We start from the raw sequence: 23,061 nt of genomic DNA on the forward strand, positions 1-23,061 counted from the left end.
GGTACCGTTCTACTCAGGAGAACCTGCGTTACATATATTGGGGTGAGTTTTCTCCCCTGTTCCTCGTGAAATTGAGAAATTTCAAACTAAACAAACATATTATTGGAAAAATTCTATTTTTTCATTTTTACCGTCTTCTTTTGAATACTTTCCTCTAATTCCTATGGGGTCAAAATGGTCACCACACCCCAAGATGTATTCTTTGAGGGGTGTACTTTCCAAAATGGGGTGACTTTTGCGGGGGTTCTATTCTGCTGACACTACAGGGGAGCTGCAAACGCACCTGGCGCTCAGAAAATTCTTCAGCAAAATCTGAACTGGAAATGCTAATTGTCGCTCCTTCCCTTCTGAGCCCCGCTGTGTGCCCATACAGTGGTTTACGCCCACATATGGGGTACTATTGTACTCAGGAGAACCTACGTTACAAAATTTGGGGTGCATTTTCTCTCATGTTGCTTATGAAAATGAGATACTTTAATCTTAACAAATATATTATTGGAAAATTTCTATTTTCCATTTTTTCCGGCCTAATTGTGAATACTTTCCTCCAGCCCCTGTAGGGTTAAAATGCTCATTATACCCCTAGATTAATTCTTTAAGGTGTCTAGTTTCCAAAATGGGGTCACTTATGGGGGTTTACAATATACAAGCCTCCTAAATCAACTTAAAAAAAGAACTGGTGCCTAAAAAAAATCAGTTTTGGAAATTCCATTAAAATTTCATAATTTGCTGATACATTTCTAAGCCCCATAACACCCTAAAAAAGTGAAATATGTTTACGAAATGAAGCCAGAATAAAGAGGACATATTCATAATGTGACTTAATAACTCATTTTTGCCATGTGACTTTCTTTTCTTAGAAGCCAAGAATTTCAAAATTCGCAAAGGGTAAAATTTTTCATATTATTCATGATATTTTGATGTTTTTCACAAAAAAAAACACAAGACAATGACCAAATTTTGCCACTAACATAAAGTACCATATGTTACGAAAAAACAATCTCAGAAACGCTAGCATATGTTAAAGCATCACTGGGCTATAAGCGCATAAAGTGAGACAGGTCAGATTTTGAAAAAAGAGCCTGGTCATTAAGGTCCAAATAGGCTTGGTCCCTAAGGGATTAACAGCATGACCAAGTGTTTTTGTGTGACACACTTAAACCTGTTGAACGTCCCACTCAAAACCTATACAATGTGTTATGCCAGCGTCAGAACAATAGAGGGCGATACATAACTAAGGGATTCAAAGAACATGAATATCATGTATCATGTATTAAGCATAGTACAGTTATGCCCTGTGCATGTTAGTAAGTACCTTTTGTACCTGTTTTTTCTCTTATATACTTGTCCTTGTTTTTAGTTATCAAATTTGTTGCAAACATATTCTTTTAATATTTTTTTGCGAATATATTAACAAACCTGCCCCATACTTACTCTTTCCCTCTCATTGAACACTGCTTTCAGAGCACAGTGGTGGTTGGTAACCTAGACAACAAGCTGTCAGCAATGGCAGGAAAAAGCAGGTACAGTATATTAGGAGAAGGCAGCAAATTTGCTAAATAAATGTATTTGCAAAAATGTTTAGTATGATTAGCAACATATACAACCAATATACAAACCAGGTGCTAAATCAAGTGCCAAGTATATAGTACAGTGGTACCTCGGTTTAAGAGTAACTTGGATTGAGAGCGTTTTGCAAGAAGAGCTCATATGGTGTCCCACTAGAGGTGTTGCAGTTATATACACCCTTCGCAAAAGTCTGTACTTATTGTATTATTATTTTGAAGAAAGTAGTACTAAAATTTAGCCACTAGATGTTGCTGTATTATGTATGTGTATATGGAAGCTGCCAAGCTGAAGGATCGCAAAGGGTTATTGTTTTTATGTGTCACCAGAATCTGTAGACCAGTAGGATTTCTGCTTTCTTCTCTACGATCATCTCCCTCCTTTCTTCTTCTGTTGCACTCTTTTACCCACTTGCAGCACACCTTACACGCTGGGGAGGAAGTTAGTCACGTGGGTGGAGGAGGTGCAATTGCTTTTCATTCTGGATGTTGTGGAGGAAGGACACAAGCTAGATAGCTCTCCACAGTGATCCTATTTGGGCCCTGGCCCTCTGGGAGGTTCACGTACCTACAAGTCAGTCTTAGTCAGTACCCCGCTTGGGAAGGACACAAGACAGCACACTGTCACCAACTTCTTTACAAGTAACACTCTAAAGCACTATGCACTGTTAAACTCCTCTTAAGAGAGGACTAGCCAGAGACAACCACAACCCACGCCGAGTCCAAGGAGAAGTCACAGTGCAGGACAGTATCCATAACAGAGCCACAGAGCCGGGAACTGATCTGGACAGAGCAAAGTTGCAGTAGCCTTGGAACTCGCAGTACGGGTGTCAGCAAAGGAACCCTAAAATACTGTATATAATAAAAGTTTATATTTTTTCATTACAAAGTGTACTGGTTCCTAGTGCTTTCTTTTTCTTTTTGTCTTTGCACTTATAACACCCTACACTATAGGTGCTGTGCATTATTCCTGTTTGTCAGTATTGTACCTCCATCAGTACCTAGTAGTCTCACATACATGACAGGCCTTGAGACCTTTGTAAGGCTCAGAGGCTGCCATGGTAGCCAAGCAGCACCACCCTATCACATTGCAGAGGTGTGTCTAACAACATAGATACTATAATTACTAGTCAGTGTATTATGGGCACAAACAGGGGTGGATGACATGTACCCAGGGTTCCGGGCTATCCACCCAACCTAGACCCCAATCCAGTAAGCAGACTCACTGATGTAGGACCCTAGGGTAACAAACTCATTTGCGTCATTTCGCCTATGCTACTTTACTAGCACTATGTAATATTTGGCCTTTTTCTGCAGCTTCCAAATAGTATTAGGTACCTATTTGAAGACTTCCTATTAGTAGATGGCCCCTCCTTTGTACTCCCACCTTTAATAGTTAGCTCGTCCCTGCTTTTTCGGCTCCTCCTCTCCTAATGCAGTCCTCCCCTCTTCTGACTTCTGGCACAGGCAGGGTGGGCTACAGATTTTGCCTACGAGTGATTCACCTGGAGCCTCAATTGCTTGTACGTCTTAAAGTTACACATGCAATTGAATAGCGCTCTTACCCAGGAATCCAGAACAGGGGTCCCAGATTACCTAGAACAGTGCTGCAGTGCAGCACATCACTCAGGGTGTCATCAGCACATCACTCAGGAGTCATGGGCTCTGGATGGCCGCCATAACCACTCATGTTATAAGAGATATTACAGCTGGATCTGATTGCAGATGGCACAGAGACAGTTACTCGAAATGGTTTAACTGTGCCCCAAATAACAGGCAGGTATCTAAAACTTGAGGTTATGTCATCTCAATGTTTTCTTGTTTCCACTAAATGCATGCGTTTGAAGAGAATAGAAACCCTTGTTATATACAGTATGGGGGACATGTACCCTTCTTTGGGTTCTGAGTCACTTCAAAGATTATAATAGGGAATTTCCAATTGTCTATAGGCAATGTCAATTGTCAACTTTGACAGCTGCATTTGATTGCTTGATTAGCGGGCACAGTGATCGGACTGTGCCCGCTAATAGCCGCGGTCCTGGGCTACATGCCGCACCTGGGACCGCGGCCGTTCAGAGCAGGTTCGAGGCAACCAAAGGGCGTAAATATACGCCCTGTGTCGTTAAGGGGTTAAAGATATTGGAGTCCCATGTGGTGTCCCACTAGGGGTGTTACTATTGCATACACGCTTTGCAAAAGTCTGTACTTTTTGTGGTCTTATTATGGTGAAAATAGTATTAAGAATTGACCACTAGATGTCGCTGTATTATGTATTTGTATATGGAAGCTGCACAGCTGAAGGATCACAAAGGGTTATTGTGGTTGTGTGTACCAGAATTGGTAGATCAGTAGGATTTCTGCTTTCTTCTTTCCTATCACCTCTCTGTTCTTCTATTACACTCTGTTCACCCAATCACAGCGCACCCTACACGCTGTAGAGGAAGTTAGTACCATGGGTGGGGGAGGAGCAAGAGCTTTTCCGTTTGGGTTGGTGTGGAGAAAGGATGCAAGCTAGATAGCTCTCCACAGTGGTCTTGTCCGGGCCCTGGCCCTCTGCCAGGTCCCCAAAGGCCAGTCTTAGCCAGTACCCTGCATGGGTAGGATGCAAGATAGCACACTGTTACCAACTTCTTACCACTACCCACACAAAGCACTATGCAGTTTTAAACCTCTCAGGAGAGGACTAGCTAAAAGATAACCTCAACCCACACCATGGACAAGGAGAAGTCATTGCAAGACAGTATCCACTGTGGAGCCAAAGAGCTAGGAACTAATCCGGGTGGAGCAAAGTTGCAGTAAGCCTATGAACTCCATCTCGCAGTGCGGGTGTCAGCAGGGAAACCCTCAGCATTCAGCTCAACCCAGGTTACAAGGTCTGGGGCCTATGTTACCCATTAATACGGTTCAGCCAACACTAGTGGGCATAAGGTGGTGTGAGACTTAAGTAAAGGTCAATACATAGGCACAGGTGTTCTTCTTCTTCTACAAGTACTCTATTGTATCCTCCAACATCCCGACAGAGCACATTACTACATGGGTTAAGACTCTCACTGTATCCTCCTCTCTGCTACTCTACCTCAGCACAACTCTATCGACACAACTATCTCCTACACTCCACTTATCCTACAGATCTGGTTTTCCTATGTTCAAGTCTTTATTGGAACTTTGTCAAGTGTATATCAAAGATCTTCTGTATATTGGGCATTTACAGGTAGTAAACCAAGTCAAAGTTATCTCAAGAGTCTGTGATCATTCGTCACCACCTATACAACATATACACCACAGCCTTGGGACACTTTCCCCTTTCTGTGGGTGGTGGGACCTACTATCCTGGAGGGTCATTACACCGCTCTGGCCACCCTTGACTACATCATCTGTGACCCTATCCCAAGGGACCAAGGGTTTGCCACCATGGGCTTATATGATTCTCCCCTCCAAATTGCCCTTTGTGTGCTTCCCTCACTTTTTCCAGCTTACTTAAAGGAGAAGTCTGTCCAAAATTATTTTTTGATATGTTATTACTTATGGAAAGTTAGACAAATTTCTAATGTACATTAATTATGGGAAATGCACATATAGGGCTATTTCCCTTAATTTAGTAGATCATGGAGTGTTAGAATTCTCTCAGAAACAGTGACGTCACGACCCAGGGTGTAATTCCTATGGAGTGTCCAGCAGGGGGCGCTCTATATGTAGAAGTCTATGGGACTTTATTGTTTCTATGGATGTCTATGTAAACTAATGTAATGTACAGTGTGCTTTATTGAATGAATACATTTATCGAATACTTTGGGGAGCAAGTATCCTTGCTCCCCAAAGTATTCCGTAAATGTATTCAACCAGTACATTTTGAGGGCACCGAGCAGGGAGGGAGAGAGGTGCCTGTGCATCTACTTCCTCCCTCCCTCCCTGCCTGCTCGGTATGTGTGAGGGGAGAGCGGTGGCCAGGCGGGGAGTCAGCCATGGGATAGGGGGAAATTTGTCAGAAGAAGGAGGAGGGGGGAGCAGAGGGGGCTTAATGGCTGCACACAAGCCCCTGTGTCATGAGCGGCTCCCCCCTGCGCCCGGTAGCATCAGCGGGGGCAGGCATGTGATAGGGATAACCCAGCTATGAGCAGATGATGGGAGTAGTAGTTCAGTGTATATAGTTCAGTGCGGTGGAGGTTCGGCGGGCTTACCGGTGATGGAGATCGGCCCTGGTACTACTGGTGTAGTACTGTGTATATGTGGCAGCAGCACCAAGCAGGCAGGGAGGGAGGGGTCAGGTAGATGCACAGGCACCTCTCTCCCTCCCTGCTCGGTGCCCTCCAAATGTACTGATTGAATACATTTATGGAATACTTTGGGGAGCAAGGACACTTGTTCCCCATAGTATTCCATAAATATATGCATTCAATAAAGCACACTCTACATTCCATTAGTTTACATAGACATCCATAGAAACAATAAAGTCCCATAGACTTCTACATATAGAGCGCCCCCTACTGGTCGCTCCATAGGAATTACACCCTGGGTCGTGACTTTACTGTTTCTGAGAGAATTCTAACACTCCATGATCTACTAAATTAAGGGAAATAGCCCTTAATGTACATTAGAAATTTGTCTACCTTTCCATAAGTAATAACATATCAAAAAATAATTTTGGCCAGACTTCTCCTTTAAAGCATAACTGTCATTTAAATCAATAAATATCAATAGTACAAGCGATTTTAAGAAACTCTGTATTAGGTTTTAGAGTTTCCTTCTGTACTCAGAAAGCTGTTTTCCTAGCTCCCCCTCACTTCAGAAGGAGCAGGATTTCTGTGTCCATTATGCTTTATGGAGAGGAGAGGTGTTCAGAGGAGTGAGTGAGCACAAATGAGAGAAATATCAGTCCTGTACAGCACAACAACCTGTAATCTTCTCTCAGCAAGTTCCTAGATAAGCACTGACCTTTCTGACCTCTGAAGCTAGCGTTTTAAATGCCTAGTCTACAAATAGCTGACCTTCATGTCTCTTCTTCCTGCTCACTTATCTCCCTTTTTTTGCCTAATAAATCCTATTATAGATTTTAAAAAAAAAAAATTACTATTGATTTCTGCAAAAAAAACAAAAACAAAAAATACATGACAGTTTCACTTTAACCCTTTGAGGACCAGGCCCAAAATGACCCAGTGGACCGTGCAAATTTTGATCTTAGTGTTTTCGTTTTTCCCTCCTCCTCTTCTAAGAACTCTAGCACTTTCAGTTTTCTATCTACAAGCCATGTAAGTGCTTGTTTTTTACAGGAATAGTTGTACTTTGTAATGGTGTCATTCATTTTACCATAACATGTATGATGGAATTCCAAATATATTATTTATGAAGATATAAATAGGTGAAATCGTAAAAAAGAATGCAATATGGTAACGTTTGGGGGGTTCCTGTGTCTACGTAATACACTATATGGTAACAGCGACATGATACTATATTATTCTATAGGTCAGCCCGAACACAACCATATGCAGGTTTACACAGATTCTATCATGTTATATATATATATATTTTTTATGAAATCCTTTTTTTTGGCAATTAATTATTAATAAAATAGCCCTATTGTGACGCTTATAACAGTTTTATTTTTTCACCTACGGGGCTGTATGGGGTGTCATTTTTCCGCCATGATCTCTAGTTTTTAATAATACCATATTTGTGAAAAGCGGACGTTTTGATCACTTTTTATTGATTTTTTTTAATATATAATGTAACATAAAATCGGTAATCCGCACACTTTTTTCCCTCTTTTCGTGTACTCTGTTCGCCATTCGCAATGACGCTTGTTATATTTTAATAGATCGGACAATTATGCACGCTATGGTATATTATATGTTTATCTATTTATTTATTTTTGTATGTTTTATTTATATAATGGGATAGGGGGGGTTATTTTTTTTTACACATTTGAAGTCTCTTTGGGGGACTTTTACATACACTAGTTCGATTGCTCACACTGTACAATGCTATGCCATAGGCATAGCATTGATCAGTGTTATCGGCGATCTGCTCATTGAGCCTGCCTGTGCAGGCTCAGTGTAGCAGATCGCCGATCGGACCGCACGGAGGCAGGTGAGAGACCTCCGGCGGTCCGTTTCAACGATCGGGACCCCCGCAGTCACACTGTGGGGGTCCCGATCGGTAAGTGACAGGGGACTCCCGCTGTCACTTACACTTAAACGCTGCGGTCGCGCGGCGTTGAAGGAGTTAATGACACGTGGCAGCGCGATCGCTGCAACGTGTCATTACCGGTGAGGTCCCGGCTGCTGATTGCAGTCGGCCCCCACCTCCTATGAAGCGCGCTCCGCTCCGGAGCGCGCTTCATAGCGGGAGAACCACCCAGGACGTACAGTTACGTCCAGGGTCGACTGTTGACAGACTTCCATGACGTAACTCTACGTCCTGGGTCGTCTAGGGGTTAAGATGTCCTTCAAGATTTCTCTCCCTAAAGACTCACGCACTTCCTCTACCCATGTGACTTCCTATCCCCAGCATATCTAAGGTGTGCTGTGAGTGGGTGAAGAGTGCATAAGAAGAAGTAAAGTGAGAGATGATAGGATAGAAGAAGAAAATACTCCCATAGGTTCACAGATCCATGTGACACACAAGTAAACAATAACCCTTTCCATACTTAAGCCGTGCAGCATCTAAGTACACATACCTATAACAGCTATATCTAGTGGCAAAACTTTATTATATCACTACTTTATCACCACTGACTCTTAATAAGTAAAGGCTTTTACGAAAGGTATAACCAATAGCAACACCCGTGGTGGGACACCACAAATCCGAGTAGCCAGATGGATCAGTTTGTTCAAGGAGGACGGACTGCAAAGAATGTCCTTCACTGGAAAGACCCTTCTTGAAGGTGGCGACTAGGGCAGCATTATTCCAGTTGAGGTTGGCAGCCAGCATGTGAAACTGTATCGTGTAACACTCAAGGAGACTGATGACAAATGCCACCTTGGAAATGCTCCGTGGTGAACTGGTTAGCCATGAGCTCGATGTGCATGGTACACTAAGAGTCAAAACCCTTCCACCATACTTGGACAGCAGCACCAGGCATACGTTCGGTCCTAGGGGAGACACTACCGAAACCTGCTGTAGAGCTGCTGCAACATGGGGGTCAACTGCTGCAGGTCCTGGGACTGCTATGTTTGGCTTGCCAGCAGAGATGGGCGAGGTGCAGCTGGAAACATGTAGCTGGGAAAGCTAGGATCACAGCAGGACTGGAGCCAGGGCAGAAGTCAGGTACAACAGTCACTTGCAGGAACCATGGGCAGGAATCACGGGCAGGAAAGCTGGGACCTCAAATTGAGAATAAGCATGCAGAGGATCCATCAAGGGGGACGGGGAAGGAGTTGTAATTTATAGCCCCAGGCTGCTGTGCAGTATCCAATTAAGGGCACGCTCGCCCTTTAAATTTAAGCAGGTCCAAGGATGCGGCACTGCACAGAGCAGGGAAGTGAGCCAGGGGAAAACTGAGAGGTCTGGGACAATGTGAGGCCTCGGATGGAGCTGACTGTGTGGCCGCGGTGAGAGGTACTTGCCACGAATGCGGCAATAATAAAATAAAAATGGTGGCTATGTATTAGCTGTAAACTATGTGCATCTATAAGAATTGCCCTACTAAACTGCAATATTTAGTTTTCTCTACAGTGGTTTCTCCTGAAGCAGGAAACCCTAAGATACTTAAACTTGAAGCACTAAAATATGGCATCTTTAAAGCCCAATGGAACAGTGAAGAATTTAGTGAATTAACAATTTATAATCTAGGATCGAGACCACCTCCCACTACTGATTGTTAAACATGGATTTTTGTGAAATACTCTTTAAAACAGTCACTCAACAGTCAAAGGATAATATTGACTACAATATGAATGACAAAATAATAAAGTTAAAGGGATATTCTATATCCCAACATAGGGTGGGAGATAGGTATGAGATCACAGGTCTGACTTCTGGGATACACCCCCCCTGCTTTCTCTAAAATTAAGTCCTGAATCATCCTTTGTCTTAAGTAGAGTGGCGGGTCAACCACACTTTATTCATTTTTTATGAATGTGCCAAAGAAAACCAAGTACAGCACTCAGCTCTCCTGTGCAGCTTCATAGAAAATAATATCATGAAGACAAAAAAAGCTCTCAAATCAACTATATCAGCAAGCCCAGTTTAATACCACATTTTCATTTATATTTCACTTTAACATTAGGACAAGAATCTATTTTACTCATATCTGCACCTGTGACCTATGTACTCAATTATACCAGGTCCAATCTGATTTCTTCATAATATGCTATATTCATACATGCTAAAATATTTTCCGTTCCCCTGAGAGAAACATAAGGTAAGTGGCAATAAAATTGGGCATGTCCAATTATTCTTACCCCCGACATCTGCTGGTGGGGAGAAGCAGGGGACCCCAATAATCTTAGTTACCAATCCTATTTACATTAGCAAGTTGTGTCTATTGTTTATGGACACTATTAATATTATTAGAGACACCTGCACTGCAAAGCAAGTCGACTCATACATATATAAATGTACCTGCTAAATATTAAATGATTCTATTGTTTAACCCTAAAGAATTATTGTGTCAATGCAGGATATTTCAGTATTTACAGTCTACTTAAATATAGCTGTCATGCAGTACTCCAGGACACTTAGTGTCCCTGAACTCATCTTTATATTGTACGCATGACAAACTTTATCTTAGAAGCCTTATCGTCATTGCCACATGTTCAGTTCTATCTTTTACTATAGATAACAGATGACTTTTACAATTATTCTTTGTTCCAAAACAATGTGCAAATGGATTCACTATCATTTCAATCAACATACTATTTCAAATTTTAAAGAAAGGAATTCAACCAGAAATTATTTAGTAAGATGGTCTTGATAAATGTCAGAAGATTTGATCAGGGGTGTTTGGTAGTCTTTGGTATTTTTTTTTTTAAAGCAAAACAGCTGTTGGTGATGTGTCTTGGTGATCTTTATGTCACATGACTAGTGCGTGGGTTTTCCTAAGGAAACTATGGGGACATAGTGGAATTTGTGGAGTTCCTTCTATACTACATCATTACAACATGATTCTCATGTCATTGGTCCTATGTTAGCTACATATTTTCTGAGATCGCTTTTATTGTTTGTTACTATTTTCTTCAACATGCTTGACATAAGCATGGGTAGGGTATAGCCAGAAAAGGGGCTGGTCCCACCAGCTGACTCTGCCTACTTTCCTCTACAGTCCTAGGTCACTGCCGACAACCAAAAAGACGGTCCCTTCTTGAGGCTATGGTAAAACACAGAACAAAAAACAAGACAGGCTCACATATAGGAAAGGTCAACAGGTCAGGGTCAAAACCAAATGGCAGCAAAAACAGGATTTAATAAAATAGTCAAGTAACAGAGCCAAGGTCAGGAAAACAAAAGCCATACTTGAAAACAATACTAGAGAGAATATACAAGAATATTGGGTATGCTTGAGAAAATCTAATAGCCAGCATGGATACCAGGGCACTGATATAGGAGGTCCTGGAGGTGATTAAACCTCATTGAGGAACACCTGTAACACACGTGAGATAACTGACGGGAAACCCTCCCTGGATGCACCACAGATGCGGACAGGACCGAGTCCCCCAGCTGGTGACAGTAACCAGGGATGCCGTCAGGTATTTCTGTGATGTCACCCAGCCAGTGGTGCTGGAACCAGGTGGTGGGATGTACTCCTAAGAGTTTGGGGTGGCACTCCAAGTGCCAAAGAAGAAGACATTGCAGGAGCCTGGAGAAGTAAGGATGTAATAGTGCTTTTAGTACATATGCAAGTGTAGAACATGTTGCGGTGTATAGAAAATATTTTTTGGTATTTTTGTATCCATAGGGGTTATCCAGCGAAAATCTTTTTCTTTCAAATCAACTGGTGTCAGAAAGTTATATAGATTTGTAATTTGCTTCTATTTAAAAATATCAAGTCTTCCCATACTTATTAGCTGCTATATGTCCCGCAGGAAGTGGTGTTTTCTTTTCAGTCTGACACAGTGCTCTCTGCTGATATCTCTGTCTGAGACAGGAACTGTCTGAAGCGGTAGAAAATTCCCATAGAAAACCTTTCCTGCTCTGGATAGTTCCTGTCTCGGACAGAGATGTCAGCAGAGAGCACTGTGTCGGACTGAAAAGAAAACACCACTTCTTGCAGGACATACAGCAGCTAAAAATTATGGGAAGATGAGATTTTAAATAGAAGTAAATTATAAAACAATATGATTTTCTGAAACCAGTTGATTTGAAAGAAAAAGATTTCCGCTGGACAACCCCTTTAACCTAGTCATGATACTGCCATTATATGAATTTACTTTCATTGTATATTAATGGTGTTGATGCAGTTACATATGGATCTTACATTTTGCAGAGATCCTTTAGTATGAATTGTGTGTTATGGATCTATGCCATTTGAGTCATTTTGCCCATAGAGGAGGAGAAGGACTCCTGTGAGAATACTGTGTGCGTCCTGGCCCTAGTCCACCTCACCTTCAGTAATTATTTACATACTATTTAAAAGTTTGAGTAAAATGGAAAATACATCGGAAGGTGAGGCAAATGTCAATAAACATGCCAATGAACAGTGACTATGCTTTTGCTATATTTATCAATTTAACATCAGATAAAATATAAACATAAAATCCAGCACATGTGCAATACAAATGTAGAACAATTTCATAACTTACTGAAACAGACAACAGCTCAGCACACAGCACCAGTCACAGCAGTTTACAAATGTATAGTACCGACGTTCCACAGGTATAGTTCAAAGAACAATAGATAGTAATAAAAAAGTACAAGTTTTTGCAGATTATTTCAGATGTCAATCCATAACCATTCCGAAATGTATACAAGACATTGAATTTGATGGTTGTATAATAACATTCAATTGATAGCTCCAACATAGATCAGTAACAAATGTTCAAAGGGCCATAGAAATGGGGATAACACTGCCTGCATTCAATAGGTATTGAGTAGCTTGAGTTGTGGTAACTGTTCCATACATTCTGCATAACCTTGCTTTATTCCAAACATTTTAGAGAAGCTTCCCAAGATGTAAGATGGATGGCAAGAACTCAAAATACACTGGCTTTAATTCATTGTTTCTGTGCAAGCAATGTCGTGTAACTGTAAAGAGTTAATATATTAATCGGGTGATCTGTTCCCATGCTACTTTTGATAAAACCTGGTGAAAAGGAGTATACAATTACCAATACATAGTAACATAGTTAATAAGGTTGAAAGAAGACAAGAGTCCATCAGGTTCAACCTAGGGAAACCCTACTGTGTAGATCCAGTAAAAGGCAAAAACCCCTATGAGGCAGATGAAACTTGTAATATAACATAATTACATAATAATATATTATAATAATATAATATAACTTGTAATATTATATTTTTCAAGAAAAGCATCAAGGCCTCCCTTGAACTCCACCAATGCTGAGGTGGAGTTTAAAAGTGTCACACTGTCCTTCATCTTGAGGAATGTAAACATCAATGGGTTACAGTTCCTGATAAGCCTTGCCAATGATTTTGAAGCCAGATGCCTTTGAATGATAAAGTTATATTGATAAAATCATGTGGTATGACAGAAATAAGCCAAACACCCTGGAAAGAAGAACAGGTTGAAGGATGCAATGTAGAAGTAAATGCAGCATGGAACATAGACAAAAAATGTTGACAAAGGGTGTGAGATTGAATTAACTCACAACACTAAAGCACTGTTTGGCCTTCCATGTAATCTGAAGTAGACCCAAACAATAGGAAAGATGACTACCTTTAGAAACATGGCTACTTTTAGCATTGTTAAAGAATTACAACATTTGCACAGACAGTGACTACCATTACAGATTAGCCAGTCATGTCCATGTTGAACCTATACACTGTTACACCTATACACAACTAAAGTTTTATTCAACTTCTGACATGTTAATAGAGACCCTTTAGAAGTGGTGAACTTGGACTTCTGTGACCCCCACCGATTGCTAGGTAGGGAGCACTCTTGGAGTATGGATGCCATGACAGTCTCATAGAAATACATAAAGACAGTCATGGCAATTGTGGCATTCCTACTCCATGCTGAAAAAAAGTTGATCAGAAATGAAGGAACTAAGTGCTTAGTTCTGGTTACTGGTGGGGATCCCAACAGTCAGACTCCACAGAGCACAAATTCTAAAATATTGCTATGTCAGAACTTTTTAAAGGGAACCTGTCACCCCCCGTGCCGGGGTGACAGGCTCCCGACTCCCCGTTAGAGCCCCCTATACTCACCTAATCCCGCCGGGTCCCGCTTCTGGAGGTGGTCGGGTCACGGAGATCTCAGCCGCTGCAGCCCGGCGCGCGCGCTGAGAGATGAGTCCAACACCCATAGAGAATGACGGAGCGCTGGACTCTCCTGTCATTCTCTATGGGTGTTGGACTCATCTCTCAGCGCGCGCGCCGGGCTGCAGCGGCTGAGATCTCCGTCACCCGACCACCTCCAGAAGCGGGACCCGGCGGGATTAGGTGAGTATAGGGGGCTCTAACGGGGGGTCGGAAGCCTGTCACCCCGGCACGGGGGGTGACAGGTTCCCTTTAACTCTTTAAAGGGATTCTCCAATAAAACTTTCTTGTCCTCTATCCACAGGATAGGGGACAAGGTAGAGATCACGGGGGTACACCCTCTTCCTGTGTACTCCAAGGACCTCACGGGTGTCTATCTTGGGCGTTTATTCACACTAGGCTTAAAAATGAGCGACGCATTTCGGTGTCGGACTGACACCATTATCAAGCTTCTCCTCACTGCTAAACGCAGTGAGGAGGAGCTTGATAAAGTTGTCAGTCCGACACCGAAACGCGTCGCTTGGACTTGGCGTTTAGCAGTGAGGAGGAGCTTGATAAAGGTGTCAGTCCGACACCGAAACGCATAGCTCATTTTTAAGCCTAGTGTGAATAAACGCCCAAGATAGACACCCGTGAGGTCCTTGGAGTTATTTTGTGAGTCCTGCGCCGTGGCTGTATGTATGGTCCAATGGTCAATTCCAAAATGGAATTACCTTGTAATCTGCACTTCTAAAACAAATAGTAGCTTAACTTTAAAAATGCTAATTTATCTGCAGTTAAAGAGAAAGCACTTACAGACTTAAAAGGGGTTGTCTGGCCAGGACCCCTTTCTGCAGAATGCCTGGGGAAAGGGTGAGTGAAAAACAACATACATTACCTCCCTGGCTCCTCTGCTACCACCTAAATTTCTGTTTCTCCAGTCCTTGATGTGAGACCACTTCCAGGAACTGAGATGTGATATAGCAGACATACTCAGCCATTTGGCAGCAGAGGTTGGACATGGAGTGGCTGGGTGGGCCTGCTACATCATGTCTCAGAACCCAAAAGTGGACACATATGGGGAATGGAGCAATGCAGTATGGGTGACAGGAGAAGCCAGGGAGGTAAGTCTATTTTATATTTTTTCTCTCTCTCCCTCCCTAAGCATTCTGCAAAGAGGTCCTGGTTGAATTATCCTTTTAACAAGCTGTCGGACAAATAATTAAAACGAAACATTCAGTGCGTGTCTATACAAAAATGGAAAGATTAGAAAAGGAAAATCTGCAGGTAGACCAAGAGAGATGTCAAACCAGCAGTACAGAAAACTCAAAGCTGTATGCACAACATAACAAATGAGATGATCTGGTACCTTTGTCTAGAGCAGTTCTATTGAAATATAAGAAGATGTCTGCCTAAAGAGGAGGGACATTTCACTGTGTATTTATGATATTTCGGTAAGGGATCCAATAAGATAAGTTTTCGTGCTGTACCTTACTAATGGATCAGTCCTTGCCCTTCTCCATTGCAGAGTCAGATCCTGATTCTGTCTGCCATTGGTCCAGTCCTGCTTCCTTTTCTCTCATGGTTCTTGTATGGTCTATGGCATCCTTGTTCTTCCTAGCTTGTGCTTAGAGCTTCCCAGGCCTCCCAGCCTGTGCATGGCCACACTCCTGTATTTGAAGGGCCAGCGTGTCTCCTCATATTCTTCCTCTACCTATCCTGTTTCTTCTGCACCTATTTCAAGTTCTCCACCTGCTCCTCCTTGCCATAGCCTTGTTTGTTCCTTGTGTTCCCGGGTGAAGGTGTTGTTCCTGATATTTTATGTATCCTGACCCAGGTCTGTTTCTTGGATTTTGCTTTCCTACTTAACCCCATCTATACTGTTTGCCTCTTCAATTGCATCTGCCGTGATCCTCCACCTGATTGTCTATGCTGCTGTCTTATTCCTGGTGCCAATTTAATCCCTGACTTTTAGGACTTAGTTCTCATCTGACTATTAGTCAAGCAGAGACAGTGATGGAGAGGGAGGGGACAAGGCATTCAAGTTGCAGAAGATTTAGACGTTGGGAAAGATACTTTGCACAGGAGAAGGAGATAGAAAAAAAGGAGAATAAAATGCAATTAAATAAATGGCTCTTTGCTTAAAATACTTATACTGGAGTGATTGGAGTATATTCGATTTTGTAACATAATCCATAACATTAATTGGATTTCCCTTTAAATGATACTTAAATGGGCTTTCCATTCCAGGTTTACCAACATCCCAGAAATAGGGGTATTCCCATCTCAGCTAATGTAGTTAAACTTGTAGGGCTTGTCCAGTTAAAGGGGTCACCCAATCATCCCATTAAAAAAATGAAGTGGTCCAGATTGCCTGGAACTTACCGTTTGCCTCTCTCTGGCAGTTTTATTTATGGATCTCTATAGCCTCCCCTTCCCTCTGAAGCACTATGGCTCAAATCTGACCTAATTTAAGCACTAGTGTGCAAAATGGCTGTTGCCTGTGAAAATCCCCTGCTTGTTGTCTCTATAGCCTTACTATATATCTTGGATAAAGCAATAAAGAAGAAATTGTTTTATGTATGCCGTTTGGGTGAGTGCTGCTATTTTTCACCTTCCTGTGACATATGTTTATGTTGTCTATGTCACTAACTTCTGGGTTCCTCTGAAAACCATGATCCCTTTCTGTATACTTTAAGTATCCTATTAAGTTATGAATACATTTACATATGAATACACACTATTTGCTAATTCTGCTGCACACATGACATTGAAACCAGAGTTCATTAAAATGGTGAGGAATTGAAACACAAATATATTAGAAATCCGAATTCCTGGCTGGTAAGTTGTGTTCCAGTGTCTTCACGTGCCCCATGTTGCTGTCCTCTCTCCACACAGTGTATGAAATAAAACTAGTGGCCGGTTACATAGAGGCCTGCATGTTCTGTCTACAAGCCAAGATCAAGTGCCTATGACTGATTTTGTCTTTGAAGGATCCCACTAGCACTTATAATCTGCTAATACATTGAATGTTTAAGAATTTAAAGAACCTAACTGGCTTAAATGGCTCCTTGTTGAATTCCCTATAAAGGTATATTTCTATTCCAGTATGATTCTTTCATTTTATCAGGTCATTGCACTGGCTACAAAGCTAACATGTCACCACAGCTATTTTTAGAATAATGAATAAAAGATTAATGTAAGCCACACTTTAGAAAACACAACTGACTTATTGAAGTAAAGTGACAACAACCACACACGCCACATAACAAACACTTATATACACGGGCCGTTTTTATTTAGCTATGAAATATTACGTAATGTAGTCAGTGTTTATTTCTTATGCTTACTAGCTGTGACAAGCATTGAGTTATGTGTTTCTATATATCAAGAAGGAATCAGAAATAATGCAGTTTACTGTCTGGCAAGCTTTGTATACTGCATGCTTCTGATTAATAAAACATGACTTACCTTAAGAAGACTGATCCAGGGCTTTCTGGCAGATACAACGGGGAGAAATCGCTTACACCGTGAAAATTTGTTGGACTGTTATCTAAGAAAACAGTGTCTTCTAAAGACGACTTCTTCATTTTCCTGTTAGTGTATACAAAAATAACAAAACAAGCAGCTAACAAGGTAGAAAGCTGGCAATGTGCTCCAGCCAGGTATGTCGTGAAACAGTAGCTATTACAGCCCCGGAAATACTGTACACAGCAGGCTTGACTACATGTCTCTCCAGTTTCCCCGCCAGTTAATAAGTAACCTGTTAGAATTACGAATTATGCAGATTTTATTTGAGGTCAACATTCCTAAAAAACAGACAAGTTGCCAAAGCACAACATGTACTCCAATCTGCCAAAGAGCTGTATTGTTTGATGGGTTGTTATTTTTGAGAGGGTGACTTTGAGTATTAGTAAATCATTTCTTCTGTTTGTGTAAAGTCACTAGATAGGCTAATCCACATTGTATGGCTATTGATTTTGTACTTTCTGTATGCACCAGACTTCAGACTTTATGTTTACTCAGTACTTGTTAACCATTTCTACACCTTCTCTAGGACCCATTCTATGTTTCATACTATAGGTGGAATAAGTGTCCTAATGTGGAACATACTATAATCATACCATCCAGAAAATATGTCAGCACCTGCATTATAAAGAAAAAATACACACACAGATTCCTATGCAAATCTACCTGTTCCACCTTCTGTACTCCTCTAATGCTACAGAACAAAAAGAGAATTTATTATGTAGTTTTGCCCCCAATTATTATAAAAAACAAAAATCAAGCAAACATAAATGTATAATTTAAAAAAATATATATAGCAAGCAAAATGTGGATGGTCCATGACGATCAATCATTTAAAAATAATATTAGTATATAATATAAAAATAAATGTAATAAATATATTTTAAGCAGTAACAAGGTTGGTTGCAGTGGGAATGTTTTTCCCTTTGTATTTGTTTTTATTCTAATGCAGATTAACTGAGCTCAATTAATAATTAATGTCATACAGAAGTACTGCACTGTTGGAGTCAATGAGACTGAATAGATTGGCTAAGGTACTTCCTGAATGTGACTGGGAAAAAAAACTTGTTTGGAAAGACTAGTTCCTAAATTAAAGGATAATGTTGTTAAACTGGAACTGGGACTCATGACAATAATTTAACCATTTTCCATGGACATTGCATGTTTGAAGGAATTGGACAAGATAACAATAACAACACATGATTAAAAAAAAAAGGTAACTTAGTTACTGTAAATGAATTACAGTTAGAATGTAGCTACACAGATGAGATATATTTGGGTGGATGCTTTTTAGCCTTTTACTTAAGCTAAAATGGGGGGATGACGAGGTGCATGGTGGTAAAACAGTTTTAAAAAAAATGTAAAAAAAGACAAATAGCTGGGACAAAACACGAAAGTGGTCCTTAAAAACATTACCACATTAATGAAGTGAACCTGTCATGTCATGACTATCTAGTTAAATTCGATCATCTCTTTATTTTGATAATTGACCCCTTTGGTGCTGAGATATTACAGTTTTGACATGTAAATTAACCCTTTAAGCTCAAAGTGCAACATGTAGTGAACCCAGCCGGTATATATTGGCAGGCGGGTGCACAGATCCTTAAATGGCTGTCAATAGAGATGAGCGAACCTTGAGCACGCTCGAGTCCATCCGAACCTGAACTTTCGGCATTTGATTAGCGGTGGCTGCTGAAGTTGAATAAAGCCCTAAGGATATGTGGAAAACATGAATATAGTCATTGGCTGTATCCATGTTTTCGAGACAACCTTAGAGCTTTATTCAAGGTCATCAGCCCCCGCTAATCAAATGCGATCGTTCGGGTTCGGATCGACTCGAACCCGAACCCGGTTTACTCATCTCTAGCTGTCAACCAATGTTCATGATAGACTGAAAATAGGTGATTCCGATACAGCACTTTATAAACAGTAGTAAAAAGTTTTATTTCATATCAAAAATTAAAACCTCATTCATGTCATGAATAATGAGAGTGAGCTTAGTAATTAAAAACACAGAACAACCAAGCATGGATACATAGACAATTATGTGCAAACATCATGACAACTAGTAATGGTTACATAGAAGACTTAGAAACAAAAAAAAAATGGGAAACATGGAAAAGGATATTTCTAATGGCCCTATATTACCGCCTGACTCTGAGGAGCAAACGAGCGCTGTCAGCACTCATTTCCTTCTCGTTCCCCGCTCACTGCCCTAGCTGCCGCCCATAGCATACAGCAGCCTATTCCACGCAGCGACGGCAGCAGATCGTTGCTGTATGAGTCATTTGTCTTTCAACATGTTTGTCTTTCGACATGAATGATGTCGGCTGATCTTTGCCTTCTATTCCACAGGACAATTATTGTCCGTAATGGCCGATATCGGCCGAATACGGCCGATAATCGTTCCGTGGAATAGGGCCTTAAGATAGACACACACAATAGAAGAGGGTCAACAGTCCAAGGTCACAATGAGCAGGCAAAAGAGGATCAAAAACGTAATCCGAAGAGAAGTCAAGTCACAAGCCAAAAGTTAGAAGGAATAGGACAGTGATCAGATAAATGCAAAAACATGATTCCAAGCCGCATAAGAAGAGTAGAGGATGGTGCTGAGCTTAAAACAGGTAAGGTGGTGACAATAATGTTAACATGTGACAAGGTATTTATTCGTTTGACTGCTATAATCACTCTTAATAGTGAAATTGCAGGTAACAGCAGGTTTGATATGAAATAAATACTTTTTAATGCTACTTCTGGAGTGCTGGAATACAATCACCTATTTGCGGTCTACAGTACATTAACCTTTTAGGCAACTAAGCATTCCTTGTGCTGTAACAGACTAGCGAAGCTTGACCCATCCACTTGCTAACAACGCTTCTTTGGTGAAGGAGGTTACAGGTGGCTGAGGGGCATTGCTATTAAGTTGATGGAATACTTCATCTTGCAGCTCAGGGGAATGCCCTGTGGGCTTTTAAGGCTAATTTACACCTCAGTACTAAGCATGATTTTTTACATTGGAGGGAATAAAGCAAAGGTATGCAAAGAATCAACCATGTTTGATTAGGTTTAAGTCAGGACTCTGTCTGAGCAACTTAAGGACATTAACGGAGTTGTCCTTAAGCCACTCCTGTATTGTCTTGGCTGTGTGCTTAAGGTCATCATCTTGTTGGAAGCTGAACCTTCGGCCTAGTCTGAGGTCAATAGTACTCTAGATCAATCCCTCTTTAACCCCTTAAGGACAGAGCCAACTTGCATTTTTGCACTTCTGTTTTTTTCCTCCTTGTGCTTAAAATGCCATAGCACTTGCATTTTTTCATCTAGAGACCCACATGAGCCCTTATTTTTTGCGCCACTAATTGTAATTTGCAATCACAGACTGAATTTTTTCATAAAGTATACTGCAAAACCCCCAAAAAATTCAATGTGTGGTAAAAATTGAAAAAACAAAACAAAAAACAACAAACAAAAAACAAACGCATTTTGTTTATTGGGGGGGGGGATGGGGTATGTGTTTTTGCGCTGTTCGCCCTGGGGTAAAACTGACTTGTTATATATGTTCCTTAAGTCGTTATGATTAAAGCGATATATAACATGTATAACTTTTATATTATGAGATGGCTTGTAAAAAATTCAAACCATTGTTAACAAATATATGTTCCTTAAAATTGCTCCATTCCTAGGCTTATAACGTTTTATCCTTTGGTCTATGGGGCTGTGTGAGGTGTCATTTTTTTGCGCCATTATGTGTTCTTTCTATCGGTACCTTGATTGCGCATATGCAACTTTTTAATCGCTTTTTATTACAATTTCCCCCCCCCCAGGGGACTTCTAGTATATGCACTCTGATCTCTCCTTGATCTATGCTGTATATAGTAATACAGCATAGATCGATGAAATAGGCACTCAATTGCTTTCGGCTACTGCAGCAGGAAGCAACCGAGTGCTGAGCCGGAATCAGCGTCGTTACGGCGCAGACCCCGGCCGGCAGCAGACAGGGAGATCGCTCCTCCGGGACAAGGTCCCGGGGGGGGGGGTGATCTCCTCCACTAGAGCATTAGGGATCGGGCTGCATAAGTAATCAGATGCAGCTGTCAACTTTGACAGCTGCATCTGATTACTTTATTAGCGGGCACGGCGATCGGACCGTGCCCACTAATAGCTGCGGTCCCGGGCTACATGCGGCACCCGGGACCACTTCGGTTCAGAGCAGGGTCGCCGCACGACCCCCCTCTGAACTCCCGAGGCGGCCACAGGGCGTAAATATACGCGCTGTGTCGTTGAGGGGTTAAGAATATCTCTGTGCTTTTTCTATTCAGCTTTCCCTTACCCACACCTATCTCCCTTATCTAGCTGCTGACAAACACCCCCATGGCATGATGCTGCTATAACTATGTAGGGATGGTATGGGGCAGGTGATGAGCATCAGACCAGATAAGTCCTTTAGGTTTAAATTCTAGGTGGGCTTTTATGTGTCTTTTATTAGGAAGAGGCATCATTCATATTTAAGACCGACCATTATGACTACATAAACTAACCAAATATTATTAGGACAAAGGTTCTGCCCACTCAGACCTCTTTGCCTGTTCCTTACCATGCACCTCTATTGCCAGCTGCTATACCTTGACCTGCACTTGTCTCTGTCTGACTCCTTGGTGCACCAGTGTCCCTTGGTCCAGTAGTTCAGCCACCATCCACAACACAACCACTCGAAGGTCTCATTCACATGTCCGTAATTACGCCCAAATTTAGGGCCCATAGTTTCTATGTGGCTATTCATACACCTACAGTTATTGGGGACCTTTAAATAGCCTGTGATCTGTTCCACAAAAAAATAGGACATGTAGTGCTGACAGCAATTGCGGAACAGGTCACTGTCAATAATGTAGCGGTCCATGAATTGCAGACCACTATGGATACACAAATTGCCAACAGCAGTACAGATGTGTGACTGTAGTCTGGTAGCCATCAGCAAAAACCAGATCCGGGGGGGAGGGGGGGCTAAGTTACTTAACCCCTTGCCTCTGCAGTCTGTTTTGGCCTTAATAATGCCAGGGCCTATTTTTCACATCCCTGAGGAAGCCAGGTACGGTGGAATGCGTGGGGTGTTTTGTTGCTCCCACCTAACCAATCCCTTCATCTACTGGACCGCACATGGTGATATTGTTTTCAGCATATTTTTCATTTTAATTTATAGTCACCACATTACCCATTATCTTTGTTATAGTTTTGGGGATTTTTTCTTGTATTCTTATCATGTGCTGTGTCCGGGGTCAGGTAGCCAGCCAGACCAATGATGACATTTTAAGTGTTTTTAATGTTGAGTGGCATTTAGGGCTTATCTCCCCAGGTTTACTGCTCATGTCTTGTATATAAATTTTGTGTATTGTAAGGCTATTTAAATAAAGATTTTTTTGATGTGGTACTGTTTTGTGCATATGCTTTTTCTCTATAGTCTTTCTGTGTCTCTTATATTCATTGTTTTTTCATGACATATTCCTCTTTATGTTAGTGGTATACTTTGGTTGATACATTCAGTACTTTTTTTGTAAAAAACGCAACATTTGCGCAAAAACTTGAAAAATTTACGTTTCTTTATATTCAAAATTCTCTTTTTCTA

The 23,061-nt window shown here is 41.3% G+C and overlaps 1 protein-coding gene across 2 annotated transcripts in view; it reads right to left on the bottom strand.

Annotated features, from left to right (window-relative positions):
* Positions 1-17,627, bottom strand: part of GRAMD2B (GRAM domain containing 2B) — a 135,400-nt gene extending 117,773 nt beyond the window's left edge. The window contains exon 1 of one of the 2 annotated variants that reach the window (XM_069962629.1): positions 17,388-17,627. In XM_069962629.1, coding sequence (XP_069818730.1) covers positions 17,388-17,506 — 119 coding nt within the window. In that variant the 5' untranslated portion in view covers positions 17,507-17,627. Of the gene's footprint in view, positions 1-15,406; positions 15,483-17,387 lie in introns of those variants that run through there. The other variant, XM_069962633.1, reaches the window with a different exon arrangement.
* Between the last annotated feature and the right edge of the window lie 5,434 nt (positions 17,628-23,061).

The sequence above is a fragment of the Dendropsophus ebraccatus genome, chromosome 3 (genome assembly GCF_027789765.1).
Source record: "Dendropsophus ebraccatus isolate aDenEbr1 chromosome 3, aDenEbr1.pat, whole genome shotgun sequence".
NCBI classification, from domain to species: Eukaryota; Metazoa; Chordata; class Amphibia; order Anura; family Hylidae; genus Dendropsophus; species Dendropsophus ebraccatus.